At 48.9% G+C, this 14,540-nt stretch overlaps 1 protein-coding gene, 1 non-coding gene and 1 pseudogene across 4 annotated transcripts in view; 1 reads left to right on the top strand and 2 right to left on the bottom strand.

Moving 5' to 3' along the window:
- The window catches only part of Acss1 (acyl-CoA synthetase short-chain family member 1), a 49,831-nt gene that overhangs the window by 16,650 nt on the left and 18,641 nt on the right, over nucleotides 1–14,540 (top strand). The window contains exons 1-2 of one of the 3 annotated variants that reach the window (XM_087651044.1): nucleotides 3,374–3,535; nucleotides 9,832–10,031. In XM_087651044.1, coding sequence (XP_087507170.1) covers nucleotides 3,435–3,535; nucleotides 9,832–10,031 — 301 coding nt within the window. In that variant the 5' untranslated portion in view covers nucleotides 3,374–3,434. 3 annotated transcript variants of the gene reach the window in all.
- On the bottom strand, nucleotides 4,623–5,929 carry LOC147995751 (small ribosomal subunit protein uS2-like; annotated as a pseudogene).
- Nucleotides 5,712–5,864, bottom strand: LOC148006574 (small nucleolar RNA SNORA62/SNORA6 family). Its single transcript, XR_015685073.1, has one exon. It is a non-coding gene; the product is annotated as a small nucleolar RNA SNORA62/SNORA6 family (small nucleolar RNA).

Genomic DNA, 14,540 nt, shown 5'->3' with positions numbered 1-14,540 from the left:
CCCGCAGCAGCAGGGTCCCTTTTAGGACAGCAGACTGGTGGATCAGACAGACTTCTTGCTACCTAGAAATGTGAAACTGGTCTCCTCCCCCCTCCCCTCTGCTGCAGCCTATGCTCCTGTCCAGGACATTTTCACTGCCTCACCCTTGCCCTTTTCTTATGTGGTAGGGGTGGGGTGAGGGAGTGGGGTGGGGTGGGGGTTGGGGGGTGTGGGCACAGCATGCCATGCTGTAGAGTACAGCCTTGGGATGGTGAGGACAGACTGTGAGAGTTCTGCCACCCAGTCCTCTGTCCTCCTGAAGTCTCTTATCTCTTTTGTGTCCAGTCTGTAGCCCTCTTCCTGTTGGTTGTACCCTGTGGTCTCTCCACCCCCGCTGTGTCTGAGCAGAAGCTGATGTGGATGACCTCAGGTCACTATTCAAGGTCAAAGTTCTGACTCCCCAGAGAGCTTCTGGCGCTGGGAATTTCATACAGCTGAAAAAGCCATTATTAGGTTTGCACTCAGCTTGGCCTCTGCAGAGGTATAGAAAAAGAATTCTGTCTGCTGTCCTGTTGCCTTTCACAGGGGCAGCTCCACAGCCCAGAGACGCCCTGCCTGTGCCATGCTTAGTGTTGGTTGTCAACTTGACAGGACCCAGAATTGGATTTGTCTGTAAGGGAGTTTGTGGATTATGTTAACAGAAGTGGGAAGACCTGCCCCCCTCCAACTGTAGGAGACATGTTGCATAGACTGGGGGTCCAGACTGACTATCAAGAGAATAGGAGCTGCATACCACATTTCTGTCTCTCTGCTTCCTCACTGCAGATGCAGTGCACCTCTACCTTCCTCTGGCTCCTGCCTCTCATGCTTTTCCTGTTAGGACTGTGAAACAAACACAGAAACGCTGCCATCTCTGAGCTGCCTCTTCTTGGATATTTCATCTCAGCAGTGAAAAAAGTAATTAACCTATGACCACACGTCAGTTAGCATCCGTGTGTGTGCAGTGCCCTGCTCACTGACAGATACTGCCTTTCTCATTACCTACGTCCCGGAAGACAAGCAGGCAGTTGGGTAGGAGCAGGGTTCGTGGCACCAGAGTGCTGGGAGACGGTGTAAAGCCTGGAGAGGAGATCTGAGTCTTTGGTTAGGAGGTGGACGCTTCTGTTGCTTCCTGTGAGGTTGTTGGAGCTTCTGGCACACACGGAAATGCTTTGGGCAAATTGCCTTGAACCTGCAGAAAGGGCACCAGGCCTGGTGAAAGTTGCAGCATTCATGGGCTAGCACTAGCCTCTCAGCCAGGATGAGCTACTTGACCAAAGTGGCAAGGCTACCCGAGGGAACTGTGTCAGTGTGCTCTCTGCCTTTGAACCTGTATTTCAAAGCGCAGTGGGGCCAGACCTCTTAGATTCCACAGAACTCACTGTCATCTGAAATCGAGGGTGAGAAGGCCAGGAACAGGACAGAACTGGAAGAAGAGGCTTGCAGTTGCTCCTCCCTACCTCCCAGATATTAAATAGAAATTATGTCAGGACTGACGAGGTTTTTTTTAAATGAAGGGATAAAGCTTAGTTAAAGTTATTTTTAAAGACATTCTCAGGGAGGTCGGAGGACACAGGCTGTTTTGAGGGGTTGCCAGTGGCAGCAAAGCAAGTTTGCTGAGGTGTCCGTGTCATTGACTCCACACTCAGTTTTCAATACCTATTTAGGGAGCCTTACCGAGGGGTTTGAAATCAGCCACGGATGCAAGATTTACACTGCAATTACTAGCGCATGCTATGGGACTGCTTTCCCAGAAAAGCTGCTTTTGAACATTTGCCAGCATGACCGGGTCGTAGGAGCTGTCTCTCCTTCTCCTAATGAAATGTTTCCCCAAGCTGCTCCAAGAAGCAGGGAAAGCACTCAACCTAGATTTGACTCCTGGAGTGTCGTTCTGGTGACCATGTCTGCTGGAATCAATATTTCCCAGAGACCATTTTCTGAGTGTCAAACTGCAGTGCTCTGTGGCCCCACAGGGAAGCCTCAGAAGAGAATGACTCCCAGCTTGTGCCTAGTCTGGAACTTTCTGTGGGTCCTCAGCTTCTCTGTCTTGCCAGAAGGACTTGTGCAGAGTGATTGCTAGACCCTCACCAGGTGGCATGGGAGCTGTCCAAACGTGCAACCGGAGACACCCTGTGGGTTTGTTTGTTTTGTTTTTGTTTGTCACTTTTTTTTTTTTTTTTTATCACCGGGAAAAGTGAATGGTTTTAGAAAGTTAATAGCTACATTCCCGGTTCACGTTTCACTAGGAAACCACTAAGAAAAGGACTCCCTGTGTGGTTTTGGAGCAGTAAACAAGTCTGCAGGCCAGGGCGAAGTGTTCCGCCAGGCCCAGCTGTTTGTGCTGGCTTCCACACTGGGATCCTAACAGATCACTGGGCTTCCAGCCTTCTGGAACCTCCTGAGTGCTTACTGCTTTAGCACTTGCCTCCTCTGGGATGTGCGAGCTGTGCTTTGTGCCAGAAAGGAAGTGAACTATTTTTCCATAAACAGGTTAGCGAGAGGAAATCAGTCCCTAGCAAGAGCAGTCTTTTTCAGGTCTGACTGGATACTTCTGTCCTGCAGGGGTATATTTTTGGTCCACAGCCTGCTGGCTTTGGTCAGGGATGTAGGATGTGACCTGGAGATGGCGGGGGCAATCCCAGGAATCCCAGAGGCAGAAGGAGCTGAGTGTGGTGCTTCTCCCCTAGTCCCTCTTCTCCATTCTGTTGATACAAAGAAATCTAGCTTCCAAGGTGGTAGACTTTAATCCATTCTTTCCCTAACCTCCCTAGCTTCAGAGAGACTATTTTTAAACGAGCATTGTGTGTGTCTCTGCATGCATGTACTTGTGAGTCGAGGTGCCTGCCCAGAGACTGTAGAGGCTTTGGATTCCCTGTGGAACTGAAGTCACAAGTGTGATGGCCCTGTGCGGGTACAGGGACCTGGACTTGCGTTCTGTGCAGAACCAGTATGTGCCTTTAACTGCTGAGCTTCCTCTTTAGTCCCTAACTCTCCCTTAGAACAAGTCAGCTTCTGGTTCCCTCCCTCCCTCCGCACTGGGGAATGGAACTCAATGCTCACACATGCTGAGCATAGGCTGGCTCCACTCAGCCTAGTCCTCTTTAAAACAAATAGACATTTAAAAGCTCAAAGGGAATGGTAATAACATTAATATGCAGGTGGGGGAAATCATGATTTGGGGGACACTTTATATCAGGAAGAAAGGAAGTTATTGTGACACTCGGGTTCATGAGGGGAGCTGGGTAGGCGCCAGGCTTTTAGAGCTCATGCTTGGGCTCACATCCTGCCCCGATTTATTTGGTTGAATGGTTCTGAGAAAAAACAACAGCTTAACTTTCATGTAACTCAGTTTCCTTTTATGGAGAGAGAGAGAGAGAGTTCAGAGGCCACAGATTGTTTGGCAGTGGAAGTCTTGAATGTTGTTCCCCACCCCACCCCCTACCCCTGCCACCCTGAGAGACTCATCTGCTGACTGTGTGCAGCGTGTGGTGCTAAAAGGTAGCAGACCCTTCAAGAGGTAAAGTCTACTGGGAGGCCTTTAGGCCAGTGTGGGCGTGTTCTTGAAGGGGATATTGGGATTTTAGTTCTCTCTCTCTCTCTCTCTCTCTCTCTCTCTCTCTCTCTCTCTCTCTCTCTCTCTCTCTCTGTCACCCTGACATGAGAGACTTCATCATATACTGTCACTGTGATGTACTGAGTCTCCGCTGCAGGCCCAGAGCAATAGTCATGAAACAATAAGTGTGAACCCAAAACAAACCTTTTCTTTTACTAAGGTGATTATCTCAGGTATTTTTGTTTTAGCAACAGAAAGCTATTACAAAAGTTCTTCTATCCGAAGGCTTCGGAACAATCTTGGCTACAGGTCACACTACGGTTGTGAGTTATTGTTCTTATTATGCAGGAAGGAAATGAGAATCTGAGAGGGAACCAGCCCTTTAAGACTGAGGTGTTATGAGGTGATGGGCCTGACGCTAGTCATGCTGGCCTAGGGACAGGCTTCTTGTGCTCACAGTGGGAAGTAAGTGTGGCTGGAGGAGAAGGGTTGGCACATGGCAGGTGGGAGGTGTGGTTGTACAAGTGGGCCTGCCTTCTCCTAGGCTTCTCTCAACCTGGGGCCCCAGTGAATGTCTGGACCCCAAAGGGCGGCAGCTGTCTTGTGGTTGATCATGCACTCTTCTTAGATCTGCTTCTGCTGTTGTACTGGCTAGAGACCAGAACAAGTGGGCTGCTCAGGGCCTCCACAAACCCTTGGGTCGCATTTGCCCAGAGCCAAAGATCAGATCCTGCAACGAACATTGGACAAACTGGAATTTTTGTTCTCCTTTCTGGGAAAGAGACACATGAGCGCCTGCCTCTGCTAAGGAGTCATCAGAGGATTACTAGTGCATGCCAGTGGTAGAGTGCTTGCCTAGCATGTGTAAGGCTCTGGCTTCCAGCCACAGAGCAATGTACAAATTTATCTCTAAAACAGTCTGTCCTAATAAATAAAGCTAACTGTGTGTGCAGGTCAGTGATAGAGGGATTGTCTTACTTGTGTGAGGTCTCCAGGGTGCAATACCCAGTGTAGAGAAAAAAGGCACTTATGGAATGGCCTGTATTCACTCTTATTTTTTTTTTTTTTTTTTTTTGCAGTTTTTAGGAACTTTATTTTCCTTCCATCTTTTTTTCCTTCGCTCAGGCATCTGCAGAACAGCTCAGGACCACTTAGTGGTGGCTCTAGTCCACTCAGTGGCCTGCGCTGTGGGAGCTGCTGACCAGTCCTCAGTGGCTGCTATGCACTCCAGTCTCCCGTTGGGAACTGCTGGAAGGACACAGAGGGTACCTGCACACCCTCAGACCAGTCAGCCGCCTCAGGGTGAGCAGCAGTGAACTCAGGATCTGGTGTGGTCCATTCGTCCTGGAATTCCTCCTTGGTCACAGCCTTCTCAGAAGCAGCCTGCTCCTCCTCAATCTCCTCTGAGTCTCTGTAGAAGTAAAGATCAGGCATAACCTCCCCTGGGTGCTCCTGGGAAATGGTTCCTCGCATGCGCAGTACTTCCCGGGCCAGCATCCACCACGTCAGACCTACTGAGTGAGCTCCCTTGTTGTTGCACGGAATGGCAATGTCCACATAGCACAGGGGAGAATCTGTGTTACACAGCGCAATGGTGGGCAATGGTGGGCAGGTTGACCTAAGAGGCCTCTGTGAGGGGCTGGTGGTCAGCCCGGGGATCGGTCACCACTAGAAGCCGTGACTCCCTGAAGGCTGCTTGGATCTGTTAGTGAGGTCCCAGGTGTGAAGCGGCCAGCAATGGGAGTGGCTCCTGTGGCAGCAGCGAACTTCAGCACAGCTCGCTGACCAGTGTTCCTGGAGGAGATGACACTGACGTCAGCAGGGTTCTCAATGGCAGCAATAGCTGGAGCTGTGAGCAGCAGCTTCTCCCAGGTCCTCTTCAGGTTTATGATGTAGATACCTAGGCCAGCAAATGGAATTCTTTGTCGGGGTGGGGCTTTCCAAGACAGGGTCTGTGGAACCCTGGCTATCTGTAGAACAGGCTGATCAGAGATTTGCGTGTCTGCCTCTTGAGCCCTAGGTTTAAAGGTGTGCACCACCACACCTGGCCACAAGTGGATCTGGTCACAAGTGGGTGCCCCAGACAGGTTTGCTAACCTCATAGCTCTGTAAATGGACACTGCAGGAAGGCAGAGTATATGTATGTGGCAGTGATCACTACCGAACTCCAGACATTGAGGCAAGCTCTACTGGTGTTAGCGAAAATCCTGCTTTAGTTTCAATGTAGCACACTTCCAACACTCAGAAGTTCACTGGCCAAGGTGTATCCACTCTTTTCCCACCTCTTAGCCCATTTTCTGAAATGACGATAGTTGCCATCGATGGGACATCTTTAAAGATGCTTGGGACATCAGTCATAGTTGGGGCTCAGTCCCTTAATGGTGGACTCTTTTATAAGGTCATTTATTCCCAAGTATGGGGAGTCGTGTAGGATCTTGTTACGTTAGCTTTTCTTGGGTAGATATATTTACTCATGGCAGGTGGGGCAAAGCAACAGTTCTATTCCAGGCTAGCGTGGTGAAATACTAAGTTTATCAGAGTTACTTACAGAAGCCTGGGAGAGGGGTTTGTTACAGGAGCAGAGTTGATCCCCTCCATCCCAAACTGTCGCATCACTGAAAAGGGCCACTTCAGCCTGTGTGACTACTTTTGAAACTCTGTACACTTTTAGCACCTCCAAGATCGCAAGCAGCTAGGGCAGAATTGCAAACAGCTGGGAAAGTGGGGTGGTGCAGGAGGGAGGGGCTGGAGTCCCTGGTGAGGGTCTGATTTTGCCCCCTTCTATGAGAGAGCAGCAGGGCCACTCTTGAGAGCTGCTCCAGTTAGCAGGGTAATGGTTACTATGCCTAAAGGACATTGTTCCACAATAGATCCCATCTTTGCTCAGACACTACTGGGTATCCAGGGAGATATCCTCTGAGGGATAAAGGGTGAGGTCAGTTCCTTCACCACAGTGCAACACACCTCAAAAAAAGTGTATCTGTTTCCCGAACTTTCACTGGCAAATAGCAGCTTTGGGAGTTTTCCATGTTGATATGTGACTCTCAGTATTTTTTCTTTTTCTTTCTTCTCTTCTTTTCTCCTCCTCCTCCTCCTCTCCCTCCCCCCTCTCTCTTTCTCTCCCTCCCCCTCCCCCCCTCTTTTGTTTTTCAAGCCTGGATTTCTCTGTGTAACAGCCCTGACTGTCCTGGAGTAAAGCAGGAGAGCCTTGAACTCACAAAGATCCACCTGCCTCTGCCTCTGCCTCCCAAGTGCTGGGATTAAAGGCATTTGCCACCATGCCCAGATTGACTCAATATTTTCATCAAAGCTCTTTGCTAAAGGTTCTGGTGGTGACATCTCATGATGGCACACTTGGTTTATGAACCTGCCCAGCCCATTTCTGTGGCTTCCGTTCTCTGAGGGTTATCAGCAGCAGAGTGAATGAATTTCATCACCAAGGAATCAGGCTTAGCAACTGTGCCCCTGGGCTGTTTCTTCAAGACGGGGTGCAGGACCTGGTGTGCCTTGTTGGGAGAGAAAGATTCATCTTGTTGCATTTCCTGTCTTACTAAAATCCTTTCTTCTCTCGAGTGCACCGAAGGGAATACTAAATCCTAGAGATTGTAGCCAAGGCCTTCTGTGATTGCTTAGGACATGGAGCTGGCCCTCCGATTGGAGGGGAGAAAGAGACATTGGGCCAGTGAGTTGCAGGGAGCGTGGCTTACCCTGGGCCTGTGTGGCTCTCATTTTCTGTTCACCTGCTCCGCTCATCCATTTGATCAATATTTGCTGAGTACCTTTTATGGCCTAGCCGTATTATAGATGCTGAGCTTAACGCAGTGAATGGGACTCAAAGCTGTGTCTAAGCAGACCTCGCGTTCTAAAGGGACAGGTGCTATAGAGGATGAGATTTTCAGTGTTTGTTTCATGAACATAGCGAGCCCAAGTCAGTGTGGGGAATGGACAGATCATTCATTCTCAGTTTGTTGTTTCCTAAATACAACACACACCAAGCAATATCTTCCTCCCTTGGGCTAGCATCCTGGAATGACTAGGAGGGAAAGACGCTTTTGATAACAGTCATAAAAAAGAAAAACAGCCTTGAGCTGGAAATGGCTGCACACACCTGCAATACTAACACACATGAGGTGAGACAGGAGGTGGTGAGTTCCAGTCTAGCCTAGGCTATTTGGAGAGTTTCAGGTTAGCCTGGGCTATGGGGTCCTATCTCAAAGCATCAACAACCACCACCACCACCACCACCAACAACAACAACTTTGATTGAAAGAAAAATGAATAAATAGATAACAGCTTCTTCCTCTCCTCCCTCTGAACTCTCTTTCTTTTTCGGAACTCGCCTGAGACTCTCAGGTTGTGGGTGGGGTGGGGGTACACTTACACTGTGTGACTTTAGGCAAGTGTCAGTTGATTACAGAACTTGTAGTAGGGTTGTGTCTGCTATAGAAAGGCTTTGCTATAAAAATAGTCCTTCTTTCTCTAAACTGCTGCCCCAGGGCTGCAGGGTAAGGGCTGGGTTTCAACACCTGACTGGTCAGCAGGCACAGGCTCCCTCCATCTCTCTCTGCACTGCCCAGGGCATAAGCTCCAGGGCTGTGAAAACAGAGCTGAAGGGAGGGCCCTACTTACTCATGCACTATTGATCACAGCTGCTTTTTCAGCTGTGGGCGGCCCCTCAGTGGGAGGGGTGTTTCTGGGCCCTGGAGTCTGTGGCTTGGGTCTGGGAAGTGTTCTTTCATTGTTAACTCAGGGGAAGGATAGACTGGGTACCACTGAATGCCACCTTTGTCCTCTTTACAGTTTCAGGGAGAAAGAATGGAAGGGGCACTGGACTGAGCTGGGCAGGAGTGGCCAGCAGCTGGGCCAATCGCAGAGTGGATGTGCACGAGTCTCATTTGCCTTCCTTTGCAGAGGGCTTCGGAAGAAACAAAGAGCTCAGGCTCTGCCTGAGATGGGGGTGGGGGTGCGGGGGAATAAGGGGGCCTGTATTTTCATTCTGGTCTGGTTTCCCAGAGGCCTCTTTGTTGAACTTAGTTTTTTTTGAAGCCCTGTGTATGGCAACTATGCTTTTCAGGGGCTTTGAGGACCTTGAAACAGGGTCCCTCCTTGGGCCTGGCTTGCCCTATTTAGAGCATCTTAGTGCAGCTCAGAGGCCAGGAATGTGACCAGTGGCAGCCTCCCTCAACCCAGAAAAAAGGGGCCTTTTTGAGTTAGTTAAATAATTAATTAATACAAAAATGTATAGAAAAGACATGTCCATGTTTAATGAGATAAGGCATTCAAACAGCCTTGATGGGCACCATAAACTTACCTCTGTCCCACCTTTGCTTTTCTCTTCTGCCTCCATAATGTGGTAACTTTCCTAGCCTATACTCCTGGTATTCTTGGAGTTCAGTGTCGTGGGCTATGATTAATAAAGGGCTAAGGATCCTAAGTGAACTCCAAGCCAACCCAGCATACCCTGTACATGCAGGTGTGAATGTGTGTGTGCCTGTGTGTGTGCCTGAGTGTGCCTGTGTGCCTGTGTGTGTGTGTGCCTGTGTGCCTGTGCCTGTGTGCCTGTGTGTGTGTGCGCCTGTGTGCCTGTGTGTGTGTGTGCATGTGTGCCTGTGTGTGTGTGTGTGCGCCTGTGTGCCTGTGCCTGTGTGTGTGTGCGTGTGTGTATGGGTGTGGGTGGGTGTGTGTGCCTGTGCCTGTGTGTGTGTGTGTGTGTGTGTGTGTGTGTGTGTGTGTGTCTGATCTGTCATCTGTGCACTGACCGTGCCTAACACAGACCTCTGCCTGTAAACTCTTCCCAGGGGGTTACAGGCAGGGTAGTCATCTTTCTGGTGTTTTCTCTTTACAGTCACTGTGGCTTCACCAAGTTGGCCCTTGGCCCACTGAGGTCTAAGTCCCTAACTAGGGGGAAGGTTTCTTGTTGCCCTTGACTTCTGTCGATATAGAAGGAGCCTCCTTTTCTCCTGCCAGAAGACTTTCTTTAAAAAGCCGCCTTTTTTGTTTGTTTGTTTTTGGAAGCCAGCGTTTTTGGAAGTCTTAGGACCGTGACCTCTCGGAAACTGAAATGGCTGTGAGGTGGCCTTAGCAACATGGTGCATGATGTACTTACGTTGAAACCATTTCTGTCTTGCCAAACTGTGAATCCTTCCCTTCTGCCCTGGGGTGGGAGACAGGGCCTGCAGTCTGTGACTTGTCCCACCCTCCATTGTGCTGTACTGGGTCTCTCCCCTGTCTCTAATGGCCTTCTCTTTTCTATGCTGTAGGGAGCTTCTGGAGACCACATGCCGCCTGGCCAACACGCTGAAGAGGCATGGTGTGCACCGAGGGGACCGTGTGGCCATCTACATGCCTGTGTCCCCACTGGCTGTGGCAGCGATGCTGGCCTGTGCCAGGATTGGAGCTATCCACACAGTGGTTTTTGCTGGCTTTAGTGCAGAGTCCTTGGCCGGGAGGATCAATGATGGTGAGCATGGGTGGGCATGGGAGGAGCTTAGGAGTCCCACACCTCGGGCTCTCAGCCAACACTAACAGCACTACTCAGGCTCGTTTCCCCAGTGAAGGGGAAGGCAGGGTGTTGAGGTGGGAGTGATTGGGGGGGGCATCCTCATAAAGGAAGGGGGAGAGGTATAGGAGAGGGGGGAACCAGGAAAGGGGATAACATTTGAAATGTAAATATATAAACTAGTCTATAAAATAAATAAATTAATATATTACTACTACTACTACTACTACTACTACTACTACTACTAGTAAAAAGAAGTTGCACAGACAAATGACTGGTGCCACCAGGGCAGGCTCATGGTGAATGAACAGGCCTAGATCTGAATATGCATCTGTGTGAGGCCTAGAAGGCCTGGCAGGGCCACACTGCTGGTGAAAGGGCACAGTGGTGTAGGAGGCTTGAAAGGTACTGAGATTCAACAGCTTTGCCAAGGAACAGCACTCAGGGGTGGAGAATACCTGTCTCCACAAGGCTGTAGGAGTTGAGGGTCATGTGGTTCATTGGTAAGAATTTCTGACCTACAGAGCATAGTGGTACACTCCTTTAATCCCAGCACTCCGGAGGCAAAGGCAGGTGGGTCCCGGTGAGTTTGAGGACAGTATGGTCTATATAGAGAGTTCCAGGACAGCCAGGGCTGCATAGAGATACCCTGCTTTAAAAACAGACTTTCAGACTGTAGGTGGGTCTGAGTATCCTAGGAAGAAAAGCAGCAGTGTGTCCTTGGTTTTAGTGTTGTCAGAGAGCTGGCTGGGTGAGTGGGTGGATGGATGGATGGATGAATGGGTGGGTGGGTGGTAGCCCACTGTCTTTATAGCTTGAGCCTTCTGTTTCCCATATACAGACCCTGGGCAGGTTCCTCAAGGAAGGTCACAGGTTCTAGAAACCACTGAGTTTGTATATCTGTCCTGTTTTTTTTTTTTTCTTAGTATTTTTGCAGTTGGTCATTTCAAGAAAAGTACAATGAATCTCTCTCTCTCTCTCTCTGTCTCTCTCTCTTTCTCTCTCTGTCTCTGTCTTTCTCTCTATCTCTCTGTCTCTCTTTCTCTTTTTCTGTCTCTGTCTCTCTCTGTCTCTCTGTCTCTCTGTCTCTCTGTCTGTCTGTCTGTCTGTCTCTGTGTGTGTGTGTGTGTGTGTGTGTGTGTGTGTGTGTGTGTTAGTGTTAGAATTGCGCTAAGGCTAACACATCTCCACCCTTGGGTTTGTGAGATAGTCTTCTCACTGGCCTTGAAATTTACTGACCTTGGTCTTTTAGTGAACACCATTTTGCCCATCAAATGCAACTGAAATTTCCATTTTTCTCATATCCTGTAAATTTATTGATTACTTATTAACCTTCACAGTTTTAAAATGGATTTATAGGATTTTCTACCTACGGAACCATGCCTTTCGTGGGTAGAGATAATATTACTTCTTCATTTCTACTTTTTTTTTTAAATGAATGAGGCAATTTATTAATCCATCATTCTGTTCTAACGCTTCTTGTTGGCAGCTGCCGCCTGTCCAGCAATCTTATCCGGATCTCTCTGTCCCCGTGGTGTTAGCTTGTGGCCCCCATTTTGGTCTTTTCCACCATTTTCAGCCCCTCCAGGAGCATGGCGGACCTGGCCAGCAACACTCTTAGAGCCTTTGCTAAAGTGACAGGGCCTGACACCGTTTCTCTGCTGTCCTCTGTAGATCTTGGTCATGGAATCAACCCTGCACCACCACGGAGGTACAGGTGCCGTGCTGTGGAAGCTGCTCGTGTGTAGAACCAGTTCTCATCATAGAGGGCAAGCTCTTTGTGTGGTCAGCTTGACAGTGTCCACCCACGCAGGGAATTTCAGCTTCCCGGACTTTATGAGGAAGGCTGACAGAGCTCTGAAGAAACCCTGCTGGTTAACGTCTTTTACAGTAACTCCAGGCGTCGTGCAGCCTCCGCACTGCCAGCCAGGGGGAAGGCTTCTTTCTACTCTTGACTGACTCTGATTGGAAGTCCTGTGACAATGTTGCCTAGTAGTGGGGTGAACTGGGGTGCTCCTCTTTGTCCTGATCTCAGGGGGAACACTTTAGGTTTTCTCAGTCAGCTGTGATGTCAGGTTTTGTCAGGTTGAGGATGCATCATTGGATTCCTCTTTTGTTGTTTTATGTTTCTAGAGTAGATGATGTTGAGTTTGTCAAATGCTTTTTCTTCATTTGTCGAAGCATAGGCCTTTTCCTTTATTCTGTCAGTGTGGTGTGTGATATTGTCGGGTTCTGCTTGCTGAACTAGCCTTGCTTCCCTGTGGGAAAGCCCTGCTTGCCGTGGGGTACAGATTGGAGACTAGCATGGCACCATTGTTCAGGAGGGATATTTATTCTTCTACAGTTTCTTTCAATGTTTTTGTCTGGCATTGGCAGGAAAACAGTGTTGGCCTCATAAAATGAACTTAGAAGTATGCCTTCCTTCTATTTTTGAGAGGCTTTGAGAATCGGTGCTAGGTGAATAGGACTCCACTGTCTAAGGATTGAGGTGTTCTAGAAATATCAAGTCTTCACTTGCCAGTGCCAGTCTGGTCCTGGTCTTTTCTTTATGAAAAGGTGACTTTTGTCCCCCACCCCTCACTTTGTTTTTTAGTTAGGGTCTTACTTACTATGTAGCTCTGACTGTCCTGCAACTCATTATATACACCAGCCTGGCTTCAACTTTCAGAGATCAGCCTGCCTTCCCCTCCCAAGCTCTGGTATCAAAGGAGTATACCACTTGACCACGGAGGTCACAAAGGAGGAAACACTTGACCACGATTTCCTTTAGACTAGGAAATAGACACAGAGAATTAAGTGATTTACCCCAAATCACACAACTTAGGAAACTAGTTTTCCACAGGCATGATGCTGTAACATTAAGCAGGTTACCCCTTCCTCTCCTGCTCTTGACCATGGTGACTAATGTCTGCTAAGATTCCCTGAGATGAGGAGTCATAGCTGACCCTGAGTGGCTGTAGTATACGGCTGTTTGGTAGCTGGGTACTGGGGATGCTCCCAGCATCAGAGGACCTCTGAATAAACAGTGTGGGAGTGCAGAGGTACTGGTTATGAGGGTCAGGAGCACTTCTCCTGCAGCCATTCTTCCTGATTGTCCACAAAGAAGAGCCTGTGTCTTCAGTCATCTGGGAGGTGATTCTGGGAAGCACCATTAACGGTGGGCCATGGAGCTGGGAAGAGGAGTCCAAAGCCAACTCCAGCGTTTCAGCCATGCATGACCCATGGGGCAGACCTGAGAGTAGCCATGTGCATTGCTTATTTATATGCTGTCTCTTGAGCGCTGCTGGGTGAAGACAACTGGGGTAACTTCCCAGCACCCAGATCCTGGATGTGCGATAGGCCCTTGATACAGAGATTTAAGGCCCTGGTGTATTAGTTATTTTTGTGTCATTGTAACCGAATACCTCATAAAACATATTAAGTGAGGAAGATTTTGTTTTGGGTTAGGGTTTCAGAGGGTTCAGTCCATTTTGTTTGGCTCTATTGATTCTGTGCCCACAGGGAGGGGGAATATAACTCACCTCATAGCAGATAGAAAGCAAGAAAGAGATTCTCTCTCTCTCTCTCTCTCTCTCTCTCTCTCTCTCTCTCTCTCTCTCTCTCTCTCTCTCTGTGTGTGTGTGTGTGTGTGTGTAGAATGTAACCTTCATGCCCCAGGTAACACACGCTAGCCAGGTTGTACCTCCTGAAGTTTTCTGAACCTCTAGAAATATCACCACCAGCTTGGGAACATGTGGGAGACCCTTGAAATTCAAAGCGTAACACTCAGGGTTGGAGGAAGCCCTTCCAGGCAGTATCACTAGACACTTACTCTAGACTCTTGCACACGGACAGAAATTAGTCACAAATAGGATCCTGCTGGTTTATCCCGTTGAGGTAGTGTGACGCATAGTCCCTCAGTACCGTAGTGTCTCTTACATTCTGCCTTGGGCCTCAGCTAGCTTGGCTGTAGAAGTTTGGATTTCCAGGGAGAATTCTGAGCAAAGCCTGCCTCGGTCCTTGAAGAGAATGGATGTTGACAGGTGAGTGCTCCCATGGAGGCGGGGGGAGTGCTCCCATGAAAGCAAGGTTGGACCACAACTCCTGGCACCCTCTTGGAGACAGCAGTTCTATTCTCTGGACAGCGAAGGGCCTTGGCCTACAGTCATTGGCAGGGATGGTGGTGTGAAAACCTTGAAACTTGGTCTTTATCTCTTCGTGTTTCTCTGCCAAGGTGGTTACAATAGACAATATGTCCATCCCTCACATGGGAAAAGCTTCTGGGGCAGATGAGGGGAAGAGCCTGACTGGGAAACTGTCTTTATGTTGTTAACTTGTGGCAGGAGAGTTTAGTCTCAAGATTATTTTAATCCCCCGCCCCACACCACCTCCAATCTTCAGAGTTGGGGAAAGATGGGGCACTCATTTATATGTGACACCTGGGCTTTCACAGCAAGCAGACCCTTGCTTTTTTTCCTGTTGCTTCTTTTA

The sequence above is a fragment of the Rattus norvegicus genome, chromosome 3 (assembly GCF_021556685.1).
Source record: "Rattus norvegicus strain SHRSP/BbbUtx chromosome 3, alternate assembly SHRSP_T2T, whole genome shotgun sequence".
NCBI classification, from domain to species: domain Eukaryota; kingdom Metazoa; phylum Chordata; class Mammalia; order Rodentia; family Muridae; genus Rattus; species Rattus norvegicus.
This window is presented reverse-complemented; position numbering and strand designations above follow the sequence as displayed.